The sequence below is a fragment of the Dipodomys spectabilis genome, unplaced genomic scaffold (genome assembly GCF_019054845.1).
Source record: "Dipodomys spectabilis isolate Male_0828 unplaced genomic scaffold, ASM1905484v1 ptg000297l, whole genome shotgun sequence".
Classification (NCBI taxonomy): Eukaryota; Metazoa; Chordata; class Mammalia; order Rodentia; family Heteromyidae; genus Dipodomys; species Dipodomys spectabilis.
The window spans coordinates 2,214,160-2,239,380 of NW_024870974.1; the positions used below are offsets into that span (position 1 = coordinate 2,214,160).

At 40.2% G+C, this 25,221-nt stretch overlaps 1 protein-coding gene across 1 annotated transcript in view; it reads left to right on the top strand.

Annotated features, from left to right (window-relative positions):
- Positions 1-25,221, top strand: part of Col25a1 (collagen type XXV alpha 1 chain) — a 408,459-nt gene that overhangs the window by 231,781 nt on the left and 151,457 nt on the right. Inside the window, exon 5 of the mRNA XM_042701800.1 lies at positions 8,195-8,212. Coding sequence (XP_042557734.1) covers positions 8,195-8,212 — 18 coding nt within the window. The remainder of the gene's footprint in view (positions 1-8,194; positions 8,213-25,221) is intronic.

Here is a 25,221-nt window from a genome sequence, read left to right on the forward strand (position 1 = left end):
CTGAACACTTCTGTGTTGTTTCTCCCTGTCCCCTGACGACCCTACCACTCTGAGTACTTCCCCTAAAAGGAACTTCCCCTAAGAGGAATACTTCCGCTAAGAATCCTCTCTCATGCTACCTTCCCACCAACCTATTCCCTACCCTTCTTTCCTCATATATGTTTTATTAGTTGCTGTCACCATCTGCCATATTATTTATAAACATTCTCATAAAGTCTGTCTCCCCTTCGAGAGTAATAGCAGGGACTTACCTTTATTTACTCTTCAAACACTGCAGAATCCTGGCACAGTGTAGGTGCTAAACATATATTAGGTGAGTGAGTAAATAAATAAATAGAAGAGAACTCATCTTCCCACCTCAACCCTACTCCAACAGACTGCTGCCTCAAAGCTTAGAGCATGAAATATGTCTGTTTCTACTGTGTATACCCAAGTTTTTCTGTATCTGTCCTCATTCTCTGCTTTTCTTAGAAAATATGATATCCCTCTGTCTTTATTCTGTCTTTGCTTTCTTAAGTGTTTCATTCCACAGTGATTTTGCTCTTCAAGCCCTTTCTTTTCTCTCAATTTCTTAAGTCTCTCAACAGTTTGTGAACATTTAAAAAAATATGTTATTGTCTTTCTAAGTAGTTGTACAAAGGAGCTGCCATTCACCAAAGAATTTTGTGAATACAATGTGTGTTGTGAACATTTTTAAGGACCTTACCTTAACACATGTGCTCAACTCTGTATCCTTTTCAGTAGCTGCTTTCTTTTCTAGCTAGTAACTAAAACTATCCACGTAAGGCTGGGCAAATGGTTGGTACATGTGATTTCCACTTTCTGCCTCTGTACCATTGCTGCTTAGTCCCAGCCCTCTTTCCCCAAACTAAGAATTTTAATCTTTCAGGTACCCCATATCCCTGCTGTTTCTGGAGCTCATTATTCCTTCCTGTCTCCATTTCCTTACCTCATCACACAAGCACTTACAGTAGGAAATTCCAGTATTCGATTCATGAAATACAATGGGAATCTTTGCAGTTCTGATTGAATCAACTTCTCTCTTGAAAAATTCTTTTCTGATTTCTGTGGCTTCATATGTTTTTAAGTTCTTTACCTCCTTCATTTTCTTTCTAGGATCCACTTTCTCTCTTTCCCTGAAACATTTACATTTCTTTACTCAGGGTTCTTAGCCTGGAGGGAATGATTTTCTAGAGAATTCATTTGTGGATCTCACAGAGAGGTGGGTGGGAAGAGAAGAATGGAAGAGGGGCAAAGAGAGAGAGGTTTTATTTTCTTTGTTTACATTCTTTTTTTTTTTTTTAAAGAATTGTTACTATTAAGGAAGTGTGCAAAGGGGTTACAATTCTTCTTCCCCAATGTCATTTCTTCCTTTGCTTTCCTTCATTCCCCCCTCAGTCATTACCCATAAGTCACATAGCTCATTTTTACATAGTATATATGCAATACTATGACTCTTACTCCCTCCAGTCCTTTACCCTCTTTTACACTCCCAGAAATTAAAAAATAAGAGAACAAGAACAAAATACCTACAACAATAACAAAAGTTTTCATTTCCTGGAATTTGTTTTGGTAGGTAGCATTTTAGATGTTCAGAGGAATAATGCCTTTGGATTCCTTTCCTTAATATGTCTTCCTTTAGTCTGTTTGTAAATGCATGGAGCACTGTATAAGTTATATGTCCAGTTAAGCTTTAAATCTAGCTTCCACATGTGAGAGAAAACATTAGTCATTTATCTCACTGAGCTTGGCTTACCTCACATAACATGATTTGCTTTAAGTCTATTCATTTTTCTGCTAATGACAGATTTCTAATGAGTAAAAATCTCCATTGCATATAGGTACCATATATTTTGGACCCACTCATCTATTGTAGGGCATCTGGGCTGTTTGCATGAGTTGGCTATTGTGAAAAGTACAGCAATGAACATGGGTGTGCAAGTGTCTTTACTTTATCCTGACTTGTAATGTTCTGGGTAGATGCCCATGAGACTTAGGAAAGTTCTATGTTTTTTGAGGAATCTCCGTACCACTTTCCAAATGGTTGTACTAGTTTATATACCACCAACAGTGTAATAAGGTTCCTTTATCCGGGCATCCCTACCAGCATTTATTACTGTTTGACTTGTCAATGTGGGCCAGTTTAACTGGAGTGAGATAGTGTGTATTTCCTTTATGTTCAGGATGTTGAACATTTCAAAAGAGAAGTTTGTAAGTATTTTCAAAGCTAACTAAAGCACCAATAGCTTTTATCTAATTAAAAAGGGGATTAACAATCATACTCCTTACTTTCCCTCGATAATTTCACCCAAGTCTGTAGTTTGAGCCATCAGCATAATGCAAGTGAGAGCACCAAGTTCCCAGTCTTCCACGTTCTTATTCCAGCTTCCTGTATGACTAAGGAACATTCACCTTTTTGAAACTTCATTCCTCCAGCTATGAACTGGCGAGATGATTCCTAATGTGCAAGGTTATTGAATTAACAAAGGGAGATGACATTGGTGAAGCTCTTGGTGACTTGTTATAGTGCGTGGTGGCCATAATGATGCAACTGGAAGCATGTAGGTCTTGAAAGCCCCTTTTCTCCCCAATTTTGAAGTGAATTTTCATTTTTAGGTTCTGCCTTGCTGGAGCCATAGGCTTTATGTGACTTACTGTGACATTATGAATTAATTGACTCTCTGGGTGTTCGGAATCTGCTAGCATGCATTTAATACAGAACATCCAGGACAGCTGTAGAGAGGCCTGTAATCCCCATCTTTGAGCACTTACTTTATTAAATGAAATTTGGAGTGTGTATACATTTAATCAGAGAGATGTTTATAAGATGCTTTGCAGCATTTACGCAGAGCAGTCAAAATAGCATACTTTAAAGGATGTTATTAGCCATAGCTGAAGCCAGATTATTCAATAGATACACTGTAATGAAAATTAGTATAACAATTTTTAAAAATGCCCCTGTATCATAGGGCATATGCTTTCAAAATTAAAAAAGCTAGCAGGGGTCCCCCATCCCAGGTGTTCCATACTTGTCTTATTATCCTAAATGTGTATCCGTTAAACTGATCATTCACCCCTTGGTAGCAATCCTGATTGCATGGCGTGGTGAAAAAGGTTGTTGTGATTTAGAAAAGTATGATGCATATTCATAATCAAACGCTGCATAAAATAACATAGCGATATTCTAACCTAAATACTTAGGCTTACAAAGCAGCCGACTCTAACAAACTCTGGGCCTGATAGCAATGTGGAGCTGTGACCTCTTACCTTTGGTGTTTGAATTCACACCTCTCTGACTCCTTTCATGCTCCAAGACCACTTCCAAAGCGAGGGTGAGAATAAAGGTAAACTTAAATTTAAGTGTATACTCACATACTGAAATTTGGAGGATATATTTTGAGAATTTTGTCATTTTCTTTTGAATAGTTAAAAATACTATGAGTTCAAAGAAGGTGGTAAGTGGGAACTCAAAATCACTCAGACTTTTGAGTAAATGAATGCAATATAGAAAAAAGTTAGCAACTTAAGTGAGATCCTACTTAAAAGTTTCTGCTGCCAGGTGCTGATGGTACATGCACGCAATCCCAATTAATAAGGCTGAGATTTGAGGACTGTGGTTTGAAGCCAATGGGCACGAGAAAGTCTGTAAGACTCTTATCTCCAAGTGAACTACTCAGAAAAAGTTGGAAGTGGAGCTGTGGCTCAAGTGGTACAGTGCTAGCCTTGAGCAGAAAAACCTCAGGGACAAGTGCTTGTGCTCTGAGTTCAAGCCCTAGGACCAACACCCCTCACTCCTCCCCCAAAAGCATTGAGGATTAAGATTGTTTTTTGTTTTTTTTTCAAAAGAAAACTTTGAATTGAAAGTCTCTTTCATTATTATTACCTAAGTAATATTATATAACTTCAGCTAAAGTAATAATTACTGAAAAAGCTATCCTGTAGGGAAACGCAACAGGTATTATAAACTATGAATAATGGTTGTCTCAGTTGTTGTAAGTGTCATTAGAAGTATGAACAATTGCCAGACATTCAGGATTCATTTTAAAATTAAAGCCTGCAATCTGTGATGCTTTCGTTTCTTCTGTCATTTGCAAATTATTGACTCTAAAATGTAAGATATTTTGATTTGTATTTGAATTGAACAAATAGTTGGCATTGACCCTCTTGAAGTTTCCTATACTGTTTCTGTAGAGGTTCATATGCAAAATAATTTCTAGACCTTTCAAATTAATTGATATGATGACTTTTAAGTGGGGGGTGGTTTTTGGAGAACAGAACTCTGATCCTCTTTTGTGTCAGTCAGTAGGATTTGCATCTGAACCTGCATGGTCTGTGGATACCTGCGTTCCAGCTTAAGTGGACTTCCTTTCGACTTGGAAGTGTTTATTCTGCAGTGTGGAAAAGCCAGAATAACCCTTTGTAGAATATTTACTTGAGAACTGACATTTTGAAAATAAACCACTTCCCAAGTAATAGTAATTTTTCCAATCGTTCTGTAACAATATCCCTGTCAGCCTGTCAGAATGGTTTCCGTTCCTGGCAGTTCAGGGACACTTTCGGAAACCCTGTGTAGTTTGAGCTCTGGAATATCAGAGATTAGAATGGGATCAGATTCCCAGGGCAGGGGGGTGGGCAAGGGTGCTGCTTGCTAGTGTTGTACAGACACAGCGCTGCTGCTCCACTTGCTGGTACACCCAGGGCTGGTGGCTCTGCGAAGGCGAAGGGGTCCTACCAAGGTGATGCTGTGACAGGATTCCCATCTAGAATTAGATCTCCTGCCACCAGGACAATCCTGCTGCCACTCTGGGTTCCTTTGCTGATGGTTTCTGGACCTACAGCTTCAGATGCACTTCTGCTACAGATACTCTTTTCACCTGCAAAAGAAGCAAGCTTGGCATCCAAGTGTATGAATTGGAGAATTGTTTAAAAAAGAAGTTATTATAATCATCTTCTAAATGATTTGTTTTAGAAAGTAAGGTTTCTAAAATGCGAAACATAGATTTTTTTCCCCTTAATTTAGGAGAATATATCCAAACTTGACTATGTTAAAAGAGATGAGCATTGAGTTTGGGTTTCCTCCTCCCCCTCCTCCCCCTCCCCCTCCCCCTCCCCCCCCTCCTCCCCTTCCCCCCCCCTCCTCCTTCCCCTTCCCCCCTCCTCCTCCTCCCCCCCCTCCTCCTCCTCCCCCTCCTCCCCCTCCCCCTCCCCCTCCTCCTTCTTCTTCTTTTTTGTAAGTCCTAGGGCTCAAACTCAGGGCCTGGGCACTGTCTCTGAACCTCTGTGCTCAAAGCTAGTGCTCTACCACTTGAGCCACAGCACTACTTCTGGCTTTTGAGTGGTTAATTGGAGATAAGAGTCTCACAGAGTCTTTTCTGCCCAGACTGGCTTTGGACCACAATCCTCAGATCTCAGCCTCCTGAGTAGCTAGGATTACAGGCGTTAGCCATTAGCACACAGCTTGAGTTTCTTAATGACAAGTTTGAGTTCTTTTTTAAATTACTTTCTTTTATCCTTAAGTAGTTGTACAAAAGAGTTTCAGCATGTCAGTTTGTGAATACAATGCATCTTCATCAGTGCCACCTTTTCTATCATTCTCCACCCCCTCCCCTCAACTTACCTGCTTCCGTTTTCACCTATGTATATTGAATATTATGACTGCATTATCCCACCCAACTTTCTGAGCTCTGGTTGAAATTTCCTTCTAATTACCTTGAAGCAGACATAGTACCTTTCTGAGTTACATGAGCAATTCTAATATTCCCTCAGGTTTTTGTAGATGAATGGGGTTTTGATTGAAAATGGATCCCAGTTTAAAAAAATCTTTGAGTCTGTTATCCTCGTCGATAGTTCCAAATAGCACTGGGACTTAAAATTACAGCTTTTTGTGTCTCTATTTGTGCATGTGTTAAATGAAGAAAGTGGGGGGGGGAGCCTCTGACCCATCTAAAAGGAATGACATAGATTTATCACCATTAAGAAAAAGTATCATGTAGTGAAACTAATTGCCTCAGTGAGAAATCCAAATGACTTTGTCGATTTAGAACGGAGTGCTAGCACATTCTGGCAACCATAATTGTGATAACAGCCCAACAAAGAATGGCTGCTATTGCTCTTTAATTGCCTAAAGTAACAGCACATCCTCCCGTGATTGCTCTCCTCGTTTATCATGCTCCATGGCCGACCAAATATCTAACATCCTTAGAAGTCTTCCTGTCAAGCATCTGCTGTTGGCTGATGCTTTTCTACCACACTGTTCTGATTATGGCTTTGCAAGTCAGTTCCTCTGTTTTCTTCCTTCCCTCTGGTGCCTGAGCAGCCCTGGGCATGGCTTGTGCCCCAAGGGACAGTAAATCAGGAACCCAGAACCCTCAGCCTTTTCCACAGCTGCCTGTGCCTTCCTGGCTTTGGTCTTTTTATGATTTAACTGTTTCCCTTGGCACGGCCTTGATTGTACTTGATTCAGATTTTTATTTATAGAAACTTTTTGGTGATTTGCTAAGAAGAGGAGGGAGGAAAAAAAAAGGCCTTTTCAGTAATTCTATTTTTAAAAATCAACTTACATTATGTTTTGTGAAGGTTGAGCAGGACTTATATATAGTCATTTGGGATGTTTTAGAAAACTGAAGAAAGTTAACTTTCTCAAGTTAATTATTAATAACATTCACCATCCAAAATTAGAATAGACTTGAAAAATATCCAGTGATGATTGCAGATGATTCTGTTTCCCAGTGAACCTCTGAGATGCAGCATAAGGACATTCTGAAATACTTCCTTTGTCAGCCTGTACGGAATCTTTATCACCCAATGATGTCAGTCATCAAAGAGTTTCTGAGGTGCTCTTCCTGGTGACTCTGGCCTGCTGTCTTCCTGCCCTGCGTTCCTACTGTGTTAAAGCATTGCCAAAACCACAGATTCCTCTTCATCACTTTCCTCTGGGCCAGATGGCTCCATTATGATGGCCAGCAGATGGAAGCTACTGTACTGTTGTAGGTGTTTACTAGTGAATAGATTCCCACAACATATATTGAGTAAGAGAACTTGGCACACACCGTCCCTGCGTCCTGTGTAAGATTTGCAGAGCTAGCCTGTGTCTTTTGACAGAGTTACAAATTGTCTAATTTGATTCTCTGGGAAGTCTGTTTACTACCCACCCATTCTTGTCTTTCATGTACACTGTATTCCAGGACACACACACACACACACACACACACACACACACACACACACACACACACATACACACACACACACACACACACACACACACACACACACACACACACCCATAGAACTGAAGGTCACATCATGTATTAATGTGCTCAGGTGCTTGGTACTGTATAGACTTTCAAATGCATCTGTCAGATTTTATTGCGAATATTTGTTCTCACTTTCACTAACATAAAATTCATAGCACAGTGCATATTTGCATATAATCACCTATGTATATGTTTTGCTAAATCATTTACTGAGTATGATATAGAAATGCCTCATTTTAAGTATAATCAGGAAACGTCTCTCATTTGTAGAATGGCCACAGGAACCAGAAAAATCTCAGCAACTATAGCAAATAGATTCTCCTGAAGAGATTCTGAGTTTCAAGAGTCTTCCATTTTAATTTTTCATATAACCCATAGAAGAGATGTGACATATATGCATGTATATATATATGTATATATACATACATATATGTATATATACACCTGTCTCTTTTTTTAGTTACCTGTTGATTAAAATGATGTGATTAACCCATGGGTTTGAATAATGTGAAGTGTTACTCTTTCTATATTCCCTTTTCCTAGTTAAAACTTAGAGTATGCTACAACCTATGAATCATTTTGGAATTATATTTAATAAGCCATAACATCAAAATTTTAGATGAATAGCTTAAAGATACTAAGATGCAGTATGATTTTTTCTAATTTCTTAAATTTTTTAAAATTATCTTTAAGTAGTTGTATAAAGGAGTTTCAAACTACCATACCAAGTTATAAGTGCAATACATCCCAATCACTGTCACCCTTAAAGTGCAATATGATGTCTCAAGTCACCAAGGAAAGCTAAGTTAGCCATAGTTGAGTAGTGTTATCTTCAACTAGAGTTTGTAAAGATTTTTCTGAAGTAGTTTAAGTTTCCATTATGAAAAGTTCACTGTGGATGACAATTTTGTAATTGTTTTTCTTCTTTTTCATTACAGGGTCAACCGGGTCCACAGGTGAGTAAACCCTTTTCTAACCAATTCGCTACTGTATAAGATTCCACCCTCCACTCCCACTACCAGTGTAGAGGTTTTTTCTGTAGTGTTCGTCAAAGAAAGCTCTGAGCTAGGAATCATGACACTAAATATGTCCCAGGAGGAAAGTTCTAGGGCCTCTCTAGGGCTGTGTGAGTCCTATCAGCTGTTGGGGCCAGATGGCAAGTTTAACAATGTACCAGTCTATAAAGAAAACTCTTTAACTGATTAGAGTCAGTGCCCCAGGACTTTAATATGAGACAGGATGACTTCGTTCACATCGGGTACGAGCTGGTTTGCTGGTTTGATTAGTACATGATTAATCATGTACTAATCATGTTGTTGTAAATCCTCGTAGCCTTTGATTATTTAGACTGTGATCCTACTAGCTTCTTTTGATTTGGTGTGGACAGACACGGACTTTGTTCTCCGTTCTTCAATATAAACCAACTGTTGCAAACATGATTTACAGTTCGGCATGAATGCAGTCAACAGAAAGTCTTTTGAGCCGTAAATCATATTGAAGAACAATGCTGAGCAAGTTTGAGAGAGCAGAAGAATATGTCTAAAAGATGGAAGTGCAAACAAAACAGCAAAGCCACCAGTGATTCACACTTGTAATCTTAGCTGTTTGAGAGGTCAGGAAGATCACAAGGTCCACCCAGGGGGAAAAAAAGATTCTTAAGATCCCATCTCAATAGAAAAGGCTGAGCATAGTGGTATTTTGCACCCCAGCTATGACAGGAAGCATAAATGGAAGGATGGTGATCCCAGCTAACTTAGACCCAAAGCAAGACCCTAAATAAGAATACCTGTGTAGCAGGTGTAAAGCCTTGAGTTCAAACCTCAGTACCACCAAAAACAAAAAACCCTAGTTCCTAAGGTATAGCACATGAAACTTAACAGAATCAACAGCAACATGAATTATAGCCTGTCAGATGGTATGGAGGAAGGCGGCAATGTACTTACCAATATTGACCTTAAGAACAGTAATGCCCTGTTAATATAACACAACTCTGTGTTGAACTCCTTCTATCTCTTCCTCCCTACACCTAGTGTACTGGTGGTCGCTTTTGCCCCTAGATTGCTGTTTTCATGGTAGCTTTGTAGTCAAAAGCGTAAATTATCTATAATGCAACAATATCCATACTAAATCAACAACAACATTATTGGTAGTTTTTGTGATCTTGATTTACAAAAAAAAAAATAGCTAAGGGAAAAAAGAATCTACATACTTCAGTAAGAAAGTCCCTAAGTAAACTCATGAGGAAAAAATTGTCTTTAAATTAGTTAATTAATTTGGAAGGGGGTGGGTAGCAGGTCTCCAACTGAGAGCCTTACGCTCATGCTTAGCTTTCTTGCTCAGGCTGGTATTGTACCACTTGAGCCATGCCTCAGCTTTTTTTGCTAGTTAATTGAAGTAGAGTCTCATAGACTTTTCTGCCTTGGCTGGCTTTGAATATGATCATCAGATCTGAGCCTCCAGGGTAGCTTATATATGCATTAGCCACCAATATGTAGCCAAATTAATTTGTAATTAAGCCAGGCACTGGTGGCTCATGCCCTGTAATCCTAACTACTCAGGAGGCTGAGATCTGAGAACTACAGTTCAAAGCCACCCTGGGAAAGAAAGTCCATGAGACTCTTACTTCCAGTAAACTACTAAAAAAGCTGGAAGTGCAACTGTGGCTCAAGTGGTAGAAAACTATTCCTTGAGAAAAAGGGGGAAAATCCTGCAAAAGAAATAGCTTATTTCCTAAATTTGAATAGCTATATTTTAATGGGACAAAGACAAAGTAAAGGTATTCATCATGTATTATATTTAAAATTCATAACAGCCCTGAAAATTTTCTCTCATGCCCTCATATCTATCTGTAGATATGGTTATTATATACAGTATAGTACATGAGAATTAATTGCCCTTCATTCTGGAGAGTCATTTGTGTCTGGCTGCAGACCTCTTGATACTTCTGTTCTGCATCAGAAGCTCTTGTATGTCTCGGACACACAGGACCTGTATTCTAGCAGTATCTTGGAGTAAGGCTTTACAAGCGTGTTGTCAGCCAAAACAGTGTAAAATACAGATTGGTTTGAAAAAGACCTGGAAAATAGGACTTAAAGTCAATATGAGGAATGACAGACAAATAGAGCCACACTATGCCATGTACGTTTGTGAGAATGGAACCAGGGAGCTGGAGGAACGGCAGGGGAGCGTTGGGAGAGATGGAGGAGTAGCAAGGAGGGGTGACTTTGATCAAGACGTGCTGCACTCATAAGCAGCATAACTCCTTAGCGCAGTAAAATTAGATACAATTTTGAAAAGCATCTTAGGTACAGAGATGTTCAACAACATAGCTGTAAAAAGTGACATACCATCATAACAAATCTTGAATACCAGCTGCAGTTACTAAAGCAAACCAAAGATAATAAACCAGTGCAAGAAGCTAAGTCTTTACATGAGTACACCCGTATCGTTTTCCAAAGAAACTTCACTTTGGTGTATTAAAATAGTTTTAGTGCTTTTCATTTACTATTCAGTCATTGTTACCTTTGCTCTAAGATTTTTGCAAATTATTCTCTATACACGCTCCTACTTGTTCAACAGTAGCTACTTGACTTTACCATTTGCAAAAAACAACAACAAAATAGACCTGAAAGAGGATTTTTATATGCAAGAACAAATTCTACCAAAATTATGAACATTTAAAAATGTCCCACATAAAAGATGCAATTATCAATGTTTCTGGTGACATCTGCCATTAACACTTTGCTGTGAACCTGCTTTTTTCTTGCATAACTATAGATAAACTATAAATTATATCTGTTTAATATGCATCCTTTAGTACATTGAGTGAATAAGCAAGCAATACACATTAAAAATGGAAATGAGGTTCTGTGGGCTTCAAATGGTTGAAAGATATCTTTTATACAATTACATTTCTCTTAAAATGTCCCTGTGATGTTATTTGACCACTAAAAATGAATAGTCCTAGAGGATGTACAGTGTCCTGGGAGCTTATAAGCTTGTAATTTGAGGAATTGTCTCCTTTTTCCTTCCTTTTCTTTCTTTGTGTGTGTGACTTAAAGCACTATTTTTTTCCTTAAAAGTATCAGTTTTTTTAGGTCTAGATTATGTAGCTAGTTAGAGGCTGCCATGTGAGCATGGAGCTTCACAGCCAGCCTAGACACACCAGTGTTTAAGACTCTGCAGTTAACCAGCAAAGAGCCGGAAGTGGAGGTGGGATTTAAGTGGAAGAGCACTAGCCTTGAGCAAAATTCTAAGGAACAACCCCCAGGCCCTGAGTCCAAGCCCTACTCCTGGCACACATGTGCACACACATACACACACACATACATACATAGAAATTTCATTATTCATTTTCTAAATTTTGGACCCAGGATTTCCTATATTTTCCTGCTGATCCTGTTCATCTAAACCCTGAGCTCTTTGCGTGTGTTGCCAGCTCTGGGGCAGGGAAGGGCACAGACATTGCAAAACGTGTTCCTTCTCTTCTTCTGCATGCTTTTGCAGCTAATTAAAGGAGAAGAAGGAAGAGAGTTTGTCTCTATTAAAGACTATTTCCAAAAATGTTCTCCCTGAGTCCTCCAGCCCAAATGAGGCACTCTCCCTGAGCTGTATACTTGCCAGCCCTGGCCTCTGTGAGCTGGTTTACCTACACCATTCCGTGTCCACACCCTCTGTTGCTGGCCAGGATCGTGAGAGCTTGTTTCAGAGATTGTCAAGTCCATCTTCAAACTCACTTTTCATGGTGGTTTGTTTCTCTGGAACCAAAAGAGTATTTTTAGTTGTTAGGATTAGCATCTTGTGGATTAGGCCGGGAAAATAAACCATATTTCTATTATGATCCTTCTGGGAAGATACAATCAGATTTCTACACAGCTAACTTCCAAAATTGTCATAAATATTTTGAGTTGAGGGCTTGGATATCCTTTGAAGTTTTTTTTTAAGATTTAGACAGAATTGTAATGATCAACTTGTTACTTGTGTGCAAATGTTTATGTCAATGAGATGTGTTGGGGTGGTATTTTTTTTTGCAAAAGTTATACATTGTTCTCTCATTCATCTATGTGTATATAGATGTATATGTATTGCTTACATTAGTTATGGGAGTATTTAATTGTTACATTTCCACATGTGTTTACAATGTATTCTAATCTCACCCCTCTATTACTCTCCCAGCTTCCCATCCCCTCCTGCCTAAAAATCAATGTTGGCAGGTTTTATTGTTCTGTTTCCATAGCAGCAAACAATTTACTTCTACCATATTCATCCTCCTTTGTCCCATGTCATCTTATCCACAGCATTCTGTCACAGGACTCTTCCATACAGAATGAGAAGCTCAATTTTACTTCTGCGTCATACATTCCTTCCTAAGGGCTTCCAGATTAATGGGACTGGTTTTTTTTTTAATACACTGATGATAAATTACAAACAAGTTTATAAAAAGAAAGTTGTCTATTATTCAGTGAGTGGTTCTGGTCATCTTCCTAAAGCTGAATGACGATGACTTAGATGGAGTTAGAAATGATTTTTAAGAAGACTGGAAAGTAAAAGACAGTGTGCCCCCAACTACAGGAATGGTACAAGCCTAGTAAGAAGGAAGGCCCCAGGGGAGATAGTGTCCACATAAACAAACTGATGAAAGAAAAAAAAACATGATCCTTAAACCAGAAATTAAATGGTAGAGTATAAATAGAAATGATGTTCCTGAGAAACCATTGACTCAAAGGAAATGAAGTTCTTGCTGAACCAGTAGTTCATTCCTGTAACCCTAGCAACTCAGGAGGCTGAGATCCAATAACCACCAGAAAACCGGAAGTGGCTCTATGGCTCAAAGTGGTAGAGTGCTAACCTTGAGCAAAAGAGCTCAAGGACAATGCACAGGCTCTAAAGCCCGAGAATTGGCAGATGCATGCACATACACACACACATTCTTGGAGAGCTACAATAAAGTGACTAATGTCCCTCATCAAAGTCATGAGAGAAAGGGAAAATAAATGACAAAAAAGGATGTGTAATAGCAGAAAGAAGAAAAAGAAATTAGAAAAGTGATGGCTGAATATGTGTCTTTCAAAGTAGAGATAATGAGAACTATTGAGTGTGTCACAAGAACATCCTGGAGCCAGTCCCTCCTGCTTTAATCTGTTTTGGTCACACTGCTGGCCCCACAACTTTAAGCCTCAGTGTGTGTACATAGTACTTGATCTGTGCAGCTTCTGATATTCATGCTTAAAGAAGAACAGAGGCTGGGCACGGGTGGCCCACACCTATACTCCTAGCTACTCAGGAGGCTGAGATCTGAGGATCACAATTCAAAGCCAGCCCAGGCAGGAAAGTCCATGAGACTCTTACCTCCAAGTAAGCACCAGAAAACTGGAAGTGGCGCTGTGGTTCCAGTGGTAGAGCACTAGCCTTGAGCTGAAGAGCTGAGGGACAGCGCCCAAGCCCAGAGTTTGAGCTCTACTAATAACAACAACAACAACAAAGAAAAATGAAGAGGAGGAGGAGGAAGAGAGATTTCTAAGTCAGTTAGATCATAGTTCAGATCCTAGCTCTGCCATTTTGTCAAATGCAATGATGCCATCTTGGGCCAATGATTCTGTCACCCAACTCTCCCCCCCCCCCCCTCCCCGCCCCGCATCTGTAAATAATCAGGTCTTCTCTCAAAAGCATGGTGTAGCTGGGGTAGCATGTACGAGTATTCAGAAAATTTAGTTGCCTTCCTCCTCTTTTCTCTCTTGGTTTATTAGAGTTACTTCTTTTTCCTTATTCGTTTTATTTGTTCTGTTTTCTGTAAGATAGCGTCTCACTGTGTCTCCCAGTCAGTCCTGAAACTTGACATAATCATGCATGCTGGCCTTAAACTCATGATTGTAGTTACTTTAAAAAAAAAAAATTGTGCTGGTCCTGGGATTTGAACTCAGGGCCTAGGCACTGTCCTTGAGCTCTTTTGCCCCAAACAAGCCCTTTACCGCTTGAGCCACAGTGATACTTCTGGCTTTTTTGGTGGTTTATTTCAGATTAAATTCTGATGGATTTCCTGCCTGGGCTGGCTTTGAATAGCGATCCTTAGATCTCAGCCTCCTGAGTAGGATTACAAGGATAAACCACTGATGCCTGGCTGTAGTTGCTTTGAAAAGGCATCTTTTCTCTGTTTCTGAAAAGATTCCATGATCTTCAAGACAAGATTTTCACTTCTTCCATCTTTCTTATCCTCTACAACATTTACCATAGTTCCTTACACATAGCAGGTCAACAAATATCAAATTGTGAATGGTAGAAGTAATAGGAAAACGAAGCTGAGGGAGAGAGGAAATGATCAATGTTCCCTCTTTCTAAATGCCCACTCATGTCATAAATAATGCCACATAGCTGGGTGCTTGTGGTTCACAACTGTAATCCTAACAACTCAGTAGGCTGAGATAGAAAGATGATGTTTCAAAGCCAACCTAGGCAGACAAGTTTGTGAGACTCCCATCTCCAATTAACTATCAAAAACCTAGGGTGGAGACATGGCTCTAGGTGTAAATGTGTCAGCTGAACAAGAAAGCCAAGCAAGTTGAGAGGGCCTAAGTTTAAAATATTATAAGTAAATACATATGGACATGTAAAACAAGTCTTTTGACATTTTCTAGGGCTGAACAGGCTCAGTATCTCATTTCCACATGATGTGGACAGTTTATATATATTTTATTTCCTTGCGTTCTAGTAGTTTATATTGATATTCTTCACTGAGAATGGACAGATAAATAGTATCCCACCCAGGGCCATACCTATATTTTTTTAATTTTATAAAACTTTATTTGTAGAGGTCAGGGCTTTGGCTTTGATTTTTAACAATCAAGACTATGGTTAAAACAAAAAGTAGTACATGGTGAGTATGTGTCCTACCACATTGCTTCAACATCAATATCTTCTCACAAAGAACAACTCCAACTTGTTAAAATGACTTGTTTTCTGAAAATATCCAAAATAGATTCTGTCTTGTACTCTTGGCAGAGAGAGGGGGGGAGGCACATGACGGGGGAGGGAGAGGGATATACACATTGATCTTCTCTTTGCACCAAATGAATTTGTAGGTGTCTTTATCAGAGAATATCAAAACAGCAAATAATAGCCGTTGTCCTGAGTGAAGGCTAAGGCCACTGGTCATTTGTTTGTTTCTTAATGAAGTTTTTAGGGTTTCAAAGCTCTCCTCATAACTTGGCTCTTGACTGTGGACATAAAGTAGCTATAATTCCCTTAGCAATCTGGGGTGCCTGCTGTCATTCTGCATTACTCAGTGAGGAAGAAAGGCCAGGGGACCCACAAGCCAACACTGGTGAGCACTGCACACAGAGGTGCTCAGATGCACCAGGCTTTCATCCACTTGAAAAAGATGGAAGATGGCAGTTTGCTTTTCCTAGTTTCCTTTTCCTTTTTGTTTGTTGTTTGATGATGATGAAGATGATGTTTCGTGCGTTTTTCTTTATTTCCTTTTGTTTTTCCTCTGTCATTGCTATTTCACGATGCTTTGCTAAACTTCTCCAAACTTAAGCTGTGTCTGCCTTGGAAGGAATGATTCCTGGCTAACATATTCTATTTGGGGGGACAGTATTTAACTTCATCTTCGTATGTTTTAAATTATCTACTAAGCTCCCTCTAACCTAACACTTTAGCAATTCCCATATTTCATGTTTGTCTTCCAATCCAGAGGTTTCCAGAGTCTTAGAAGCTGAGTTTGGGGGCACAAAGAGGACAGCGAGCTATTCTGAGAAATTTGAGAAGCCTGTGTACATGTGTGTGCATGTATACATGCGTGGGTCTGTGTGTGCACACACATGTACATGTGTGGAAGGCCTTGATTCACCCATTATATGCTAGAACTTTCTGATGAAACCATTAATGTACTCTGGCTTGAGTAAATTGAGCCAGACTCTCCAAGTGTCACCATCCCCCATTATCTGTATTACTTGGTGGTAATATATATAAGGAAAATGATCGTGCAACTCATTAATGTTTTAGACTTTGGGCATTTTATTAAATAATACTGGTATGAGAATATGAAAGCCTCCATTGTGCTCCAGGTGGCTTATATTATTAAGAGTGCACATAGTATAACAGCTTGTTTATTTTATTCGAATCCACATTGCTTTATTTTTACACAGTCACTTGTGTATTTAAAGGGTATAATATCAGCTCGGAGTTGAAGTTTCGTTTAGAATTCTCTCCAACTGAAATCGGTAGAAGAACTTCTGTTACCAGCTTTATGCTCTCTTCCTTGTTAATGTATTGTTCTTGATTCCATCTGGGTTAAGGTGAAGAATGTGTGGGATTTCACAAATGAAGAAGTTAATCCTTCACTGCTGTGCATCTGCAGGAGCTCTTATTCCACAGGCCACTCATCCGTGTGTCCCAGAGTGTTGATATATAGAAAATGTGCATTTGGGGGGTTATTGCTGAGGACTGAGCTCAGAGCCCTACCACATGCTAGTCACATACTTTACTATTGAACAGTACTTAGCACCACAAGTTTTTGCTGAACAAACACATAGTATTTAGTACTTTGATTTGATTTCTAGTGCAAATATTCTTTGAGAAAGGTATCCTTAGTTATACAAAAGGGGGTTTCAATCCAACATATCAGTACCATGCATCTTGATCAGTGTCTTCCTCTTCCATCTTCTCCCCCTTCATCCCAACCCCTTCCCACACCTCAAGTTGTCTTGGATATCATGACTGTATTTTCCCACCCTTCCTCTTGCCATTCATGTTGTACTTTGATCTTGGCAATAATGGTACATATACTTGATGGTGAAATGAGTGAATCTACCGAAAACACCAGATTTTAGCACCTGTGTGCAAGGAGAGGGCAAAGGATGATGTGTGGAGTTCAGGGCCAGGCTCTGACACAAACTCCTCTGTACTGCTTGTGAGCTGTATGACTTCGGAGCATGTCTCTGCCTTTCCACCTGCCCTGTCAAATAAAGGTCATTGGTTTGACTTCACACATAACTGAATGCAGCACTTCAAGCAGTAAACAGCGCACAACATCCATCATTTCAGGCCTGGATAGATGCCCACATGCCTTTCTTCTCTCATAAGCACTTGCACCAAAACTAAGCTGTTGAGACTTGATCTTGTCCTTGAATGTAATTCATGTATAGATGTTTCAGATAAATCATTTAATCCTAGAGTATAGAAATACAGAGCTGAGCACAGTAGTACTTGCCTGTAATCTCAGCTAACTCAGGAGGCAGAGTTCAAGAGGATCATGGTTCAAAAGCTGGCCTAGGTGAAATGTTAGTGACATCCCTTTCCATCTCAATAAACAAGGTAGATATGGTAGGGCACACCTGTAATCTCTGCTCCATGAGAGACATAGGTAGGAATAATCAATGTCCCTGATTGGCTCTGAACCATAGTACAAGAGCCTTTCTGAAAAAAAAAGGGAGGGCTAAGGATGTGAATCAGTGCAAGGCCCTGAATTCAAAACTCTAGTATCCCAAAAATAGGAGGAGGAGGAGGAGGAGGAAAGAAAGCAAAGACAAAGTCATGAAAAATGATCATCATTTCATCATGCTTAAATATGGTCATTTATGCCCCCAAAGCAGTTGTATGTACATTTGAAGGTATGCACAATTCTCCATAAAAATTGCAGTTTTTATTCAAAATTGCAATTTTGATTCTTCAGCTGAAGCCAAGCGCTATTAACTCACACCCATAATTCTAAGCTACTGAGTAGACTGAAGTATGATCAAGATTCGAAGCCAGCCTGGGCAGACAAATCCTTGAGAGTTCTAGTTCTTTAGCCCACATTGCCAAGTCAGAGGTTTAAAGGAGCTGTGCTGTGAGGGCTCCTAGCAGATCATCTGATGATGGTGTCATGATGACCACTGAGTAGATGGCATATGTAGAGATACCAACATCATTCTGAGAATAGTTGGTATTCAGGGCTGGATGAGGAGAGGTGGTTTATGGGAAACTGGGCAAAAGAAGGCAAAAGGGAAAGCAAACAGCACATTATAAAGGACTTGGTGTGCACCACTGTACTCAATACCAAGTTAGAAAAATTAATCTGATAAAACTGTGTAGGATAGAGTATTGGGAAAAGGTCAGGAGAGACTGAGGCTTGTACCAGGGGCAGACATGGGAAGATGGGCATAGACTTGAAGGGATATTGTAGAAAAGCTATTCTATAGGGCTTAGTGTTTATTAAATTGACTCAGTCATTTCATATCTTGGCTTTGCTAAACAATACTGCATGAACATGGTTGTGCTGGTAGCTTTAATGTGGCCTGGTTTTTGGTCATTCGCTAAATGTCCAGGAGTGGATTGTTGGGTCAGAGAGAAGCACTATGTTTAGTCTTTTGAGGAACCTCCATACTGCTTTCCAGAGTGACTGAACAAGTTTACATTCCATCAACAGTGTGGTGTTCCCTTCTGGCCACATCCCTAGTCCTGGGGCTTGAACTTAGGATCTAGACACTGTCCCTGAGCCTCTTTGTGTGCAAGGCTAGCACTCTACTACTTGAGCCACAGCACTACTTCTGTCAGTATTGTTTTGATTTGCATTCTTTTTATAGCCAAAGATGTTGAACATTTCTTCATATGTCTATTGTCCATTCTTCTTCTGAGAAGTGTCTCTTTAAGTCTCTAGGGTCCTAGTGGCTTATGCTTATAATCCTAACCATGGGAGGCTGAGATAGGGGAGGATTGAAGTTCAAAGCTAGCCTAAGCAGAGTAAAAGATTGTGAGCCTTTGAGATCTAGGTGTGGGGAGGCACACCTGTTTTCTAACTCTGATGGATAATATAGGTGGATCAAGACCCGGGCACATGCCTGGACAAGAAGTGAGACTCTATCTAAAACTTAAGCAGCTTCAAAAAGTTGTGGCCCAGCAGTAGAGCACCGACCTAGCAAGTGCTAGGCCCCCCAAAGACAAATAAATACATGTACTGAATTAAAGATAGCACTGGGGTTTTAAGGTCTTAGAGTAGCAGTGCATTTAGCAAAAATGGTTAAGTTGGAACCTTTGTTGTGTGGCAGACAAGACAATGAGAATTGGGGCTTGAGAAGGTTGAACTTGAACTTAGGACACATCTGCCCTGGCTCAGAAATCTGGTTAGCAGTAGAAGTGAAGGATTGCATTAAAAAAAAAAAAAAAGTGTAGGACATAAGGCAGGTGGTGGTCGGAGCCTTGATGGTTTACTTAATAGCTGATGAAGGAAGTGGAGTGAAAAGAAGAAATTGTAGGCACAAAATTGGACATTGGGGGCATTGATGGGTTTTGTCAGACTTCGTCCCCAAAGCTGTAGTTCCTTTGGCTGCAAGTTAGGCTGGAGTAGGCCTTCTCCACGCTAGAGGATGAGTTTAGCAGCTTCCCTTCCACAGCTCTTTCTTGCCAGTGCCTCCCTCCTAGCCCTCAGTCCTCATGGACTTCAGTTCATGGTCGTCTGCTTTCTGAAGAAGACTTAGCCAGTTCTTTCCACAAATCTCAGTTCCTGTCTTCATGACTCATCTGTTCTTTGGAGAAGTTGGTAGATGCCCTAGGAAGAGAAGTGGCTAAAAGACTACTTGTCTTAGGAGAGGGAGAGGCAATGTATTTGACGACTATGGAGAAAAATCCAAAGTCATGATGAGTAAGGAGATTCAAGTGGGAGAAAGATGCACAGGGCCAGGCTGGAGAGGAATGAGCAGGGGGTTAGTAGTAGATTACATTGACTCTTCAAGAGCAAGGGAGGTAGTAGCAATATGTAGTTCACACCTGGGGATTGTGTCAGTCATAGAGACTTGTGCAAATCTCTGGAGTTCTCAACATGAAGGATATGCAGCTTCTATTGGATGTAGTCTTGAGATGCATGCTTGCTCACTGTCTCTCTTAACCTTGCCTGACTATTGTTTGTATTATTTGTATTATCTTTATTTCATTTCCTCTGAATATCATCTGAGCGTAGAAGGGGCATCTTAATGTCAACTGCATGTTACAATATCTACATTGCTTTATAAAACAGCACACGTGAAGCAAAGAATCAAACTGGCTTTCTACTCTGGTCCTGAATGCAACCTGCACCAAATGATGTTGGAATAAATGCAGGGCTTAAGGATGGATGTAATTGTGAGTACATCTGAGTCACACTGAAGACAATGCTATAGACAGATATTACTTCTGTAATATTAACTGTAAACACAGGGGCTCTCAGAACAGTTGACACTTTCTTTCTACAAAAGGAATGTTTAGAATTCCAAGTCTTTCACCATGGAGATCATTTTATTTGACCTTTGAAAAAAAAAAGCTGAGACAAAAAAAAATTCCCAAGTTAAAAGAAGCTTTGGCAATCTCTTAAAACACTCAGAGGCCAGGAACAAAGAATGGCATACTAGGAAGAAGGAACACTTTGGTTTTGTTTGGTGGGATCAGCCACTGCCCTGGTTGTAAGTTGTATTGTGTTAGAACAGAAAACCAGAGTGAAGCCTTTGCTTTATGAATCCTATTGTTCTGTAAATTCTTAATCTTAAGCTATATCAGTCTGACTTTTGAAAGTTTTTCCAGTGTTTTCTTTTTTTTTGTCTTCAAATTTTCCTTCAGTGCTAGCCCCCGCTTAATTGCTTCCATATGGAAGCTGTTGATGACTTTAGACTAATGGCAGGGACATACAGGCGCTTGGTCAGGGCTGAAATGTACATCACAGAAGAGCTCCTAGTCAGAAAGGGGCCCCAAAAGTTATATCTGTAAGAATCAGTTTTCTACTAACTAGGTCTGCTTTTGATATTTTAAGTTCTGCATTGTGTCTACCCCCTTCCTCTCTTTGATCTCTTTTCATCTTCAAGGCAAAACGCAAGGTGTGAAGTCTAAAGCCATAGGTGTGTGCGTAGTGGTACAGTAATTGCCTTCTCTGACTTAGCAGAGTCAACCCTGTGGTAACCACAGTGAAGCTGATTCTTTTATGATTCTTTTTATGGCACTACTTTGAACACCAAGGGTTTTGTTGCATTCTTTTCCTTCTGGATGTATGAATCCGGCAGGAAATTAATTGAGCACTCACTCTATGCTAGGGTTGACCAGAGGGTCCTAAGGTGAGGATTGTTGTGTTCTGTCGGACAATATGGTTAGAATAGCAGTGAAGTTTTAGTTTGGTTTGGCTTTGTACTTACTCCTGAACCATCCAGATGAATTTGCATCTTTTCCAAGTATTCCTTCACTCAGTTCACTCACTTAGACATTTTGTTGTTGTTGATCGTGGGGCCTGAACTCTGGGCCTGGGCTCTGTCCCTTAGTTCTTCAGCTCAAGGCTAGCGCTCGACCACTTGAGCCACAGTGCCACTTCCAGCTTTTTCTGCTTGTGTGGTGCTGAGGGATCGAACCCAGGGACTCATGCATGCAAGGCAGGCACTCAACCACTGAGCCACCTTCCCAGCCGTCATTTAGACATTTTTCAGGGCTTCTCTTTCCCATATGTTTACCTTCTTCAGCATTAGGTCAAAGTATTTGAAAGAGAAATTTGATGTTTACCATGTTTACCATGATGAAATAGGAAACATAGAATGTGTACTTAGTAATTCGATCTGCTGGCAGGCCAGGCACTTCATAAGTTGTTTGATGTATAATACATTGTGTTAGCCAAGCAATAGACAATATTTTCCCTATAGTATTGATGAAGAAACTGAGGCTCACTGGGGACTAATTCACCTTCCAGAGGTGATGCTGTGAGGTTTGATAGAGTAATAACTGCTTGAGCCCCTCAGGGGGAGCTAATCATACTCATGGGGTACTAATGAGATGTCCTCTGCTCCCAGACAGCCACCAAGGTGGAAGAAGGCATTATCCTTTTTTCCTCCTTAAACAACCAGGGTAAATTGTGGCTTTGAAAAACAAGAAATTCTGTATCTAGTTTGCAGTTGAAAGCAGAGATGGGGGGAATGTAATAAAGGTGTATTCGTCCAGAAGTTTAGACCAGAAGCAGGACTTTGGAACAATGGTGGCGTAGTATGGCTACTGGGTACCATGTGTGCTCTTCTTCTCGGTGGTGATTATAAAGACTTCTTTTCCTCTCCCTCCTTCCTTCCCTCCCATCCTCTCTTCCTCTCACTCCCTCTCTCTTCTATTTCCAACTTAACCACCTGGAGTTCCCAACACTATGTGTGTATGTGTGTTAGTGTGTATGTGTGTTAGTGTGTATGTGTGTGTGTGTGTGTGTGTGTGTGTGTGTGTGTCAGTCCTGGGGCTTAAACACAAGCCCTAAGTTTTTGTGCTCAAGGCTATGGCTCTTCTACTTGAGCCACAGCTTTGCTTCCAGCTTTTTGGTATTTATAAGAATCTCATGGACTTTCCTGCCTGCAGGCCACCTTCAAACCACCATCCTCAGATTTCAAGCTCTTGAGTAGCTAGTATTACAGGGGTGAGCCCAGCAATGCCTTGTATTTTAAATACAACCCCAAAACTGGGGTTCAAATCCATATGATTTCCAGTTCGGCTTTGGAACTGCTCTATTTATCTGGGTTGAATTAGTTTAGGCTAATGCTTTGGGGCAAATTCACATTGTAAACTTTGCGATGAGTAAGGCTTCTTGGTGTGTGTTGATGATCTGATAGTAGCCCTCACATCCAGTTTACAGGTCAGTTCTACTTCAGATCTATGCCCTGAATCCCCATATTCTCATGGCTGAACCACAGTTCAAACCTTCGTTGCCTCCCTCCTGGACAGCAGCAACAATTCCCTGCTCTTAGAGTTCCAAAGCACCTTGCTGACTGCCCTGTTAAATGGATGACAGAATCCAACCCCAGCCCCAACACCAGATTGTAGATATCCAGCCTCCCAAAACCTTCTGCTTTTTCTATTCCTTATCTCCACCCCATCTCTACATCTGCTGTTAGTGTCTTGAACCTCATCCTTCTTTTACTGCCTAGAGTCCTCTCTTACACGTGTTCTTTGCTTCTGCTTGAACTACTTTACCCTCCTTGGAGCCCCTTATTTTGGGCCACCTGCAAAGAGCTCCTTGCAATACCACATTTCAATCCCAGCCTTCCTACAGCACTGTTCATCCCACCCATCCAAATCCTCCTTATACATCTGCCCTCCAGACCCAGATCTTTTTCCACTGATAGTCAGATACACGTACTTAAAAGTAAATCTTTTGTGTCCTCTTCATTCTGCAACATGGAGGAAACAGAAGAGGTTATCTATAAGTAGTATCTACTCTTTTTCTTGGCTTGACATCAACTCCATGATTTCTTCAGCAGCCCTGACAGCAAGGGTTTCTGGGGTTTTCTTGGGGTTTTCTTTTGTCTACTTTTACTAGAGCTTCACTTTGTTTGTATAGTTTCTTGTTAAACATAATTCCTTTTCTAGGTTTTTCCAGTTCAAAGTGAGAAGAGTTGTCAGCTGTCATGTATCAAAGGCCATTTTGGGGATGCCAGGTTCTGGGGACTCCCTTATCTAGCTAAATCATTTACTTTTATATAGTTTGAAACACCATCAACTATTTCTTGAATATCTCTCACTGTGCTTCTGTTAGCCTTTTCTTTTCTTTTTCTCACTTAGTTGAAATAGTCAATCAGAAAAGAAAGATGCAAACTTCAGACATTGTGAAGGCAGACATAAATTTAGAGTTTTGAAAAACAGTACAGGTCTGGGAAGGTGACTCTGGTAGAGCGCTTGCCTTGCATGAATGAAGCCCTGGGTTCGATTCCTCGGCACCATATAAGCAGAAAAAGCTGGAAGTGGCACTGTGGCTCAAGTAGCTAGAGTGCTAGCCTTGAGCTGAAGAGCTGAGTGACAGCACCTCAGAGTTCAGGCCCAAGACCAGCAAAAACAAAAACAAACAAACAAAAAAAAACAGTACAGGCCCAGAACAAACAGGAAGGTGCTAAGTCTAATTTTCAAATTTAAAACCATTAGAACAGGGGTGAATCTGAAGTTTGCCGCTGACATTTATAAATAGTTCAGCAGCAAATCTATAACACATTAACCACACTCTAAAAAAATGTCCCAATCATCCCTTCAAACAGTAATAGCTACAAACTTTTATGCGCACCTCTTTTGTGTTTATGCAATTAGGGGCTAGAAAACTAGAAAGGTCATGTCTCTGATGTTCTTATTTATTGAAGTGGGCCTTATAAAATATCAATCTACAGGATTCTAAACTAGACCAGGAGAGGAGTCAAAGCTGTGACTCATTTCTTATTTACGACTTCTGATTTCACCATGTTTCCTTTCTTTTGACCTAAATGCTCTTTTTAGCCCCAGCTTTGCCTTCAAATAATTACCAAACAGCCATTGATGCTGTTGTTTGAATGACACATGAAATATTGTTAAATTTGGAAGAGTTAGAAAATACAAGATCACTGTGGATAAATATCCATGTTTAAGCCACATAATTGGCTTTTAGTTTGGGTTGATACCTATCCTTCAATTTATGCTCATGACTTTTTTTTTATGTCTAAAGACATAAAACTAAAAACTAAAACCATGACCTAACTTTGATGTTTAAGATTAGTAAATGTAGAGGGAAAAAAAAAGCCACAACAACTCTTTTCTTTGTAATGTTTTAACTTTTCTTTGTAATGTTTTCACATGACTCCCAACTTTCAAAATGCGCTGTTTATCAAGGTAATCTATGCAGTGCTTGAAACTGAACCCCTGTCTTTAGGGGACAGGGTCAATTCAGAAGGAAGAGTGGGATTTCAGTGAGCAGAGAAGACACCTGCAGTTAATCCCAGGCACACAAGTGAGGGCCCAGAGGGGCCCCGGTGGCCGAAGCAGCCGCCACAGCTGTGAATGGAGGTTGACCTCAGCTTTGCTTCTGAAGAGCTGGCAGGTGTCAGGACGCCATGCTGTCTGCCTTTAAAGCAGCAGTATTGTGTTGCTCCATTGTCCATGGCAATTTTTCATGTGTTCATGAAGTGTAAGCATCCACTGCTTAGGCCACTCTGGATTACAAGAGCGCTAGCTGACACGTTGGTGGCTTCGGCACTGGGAAGTAGTCTTTGAG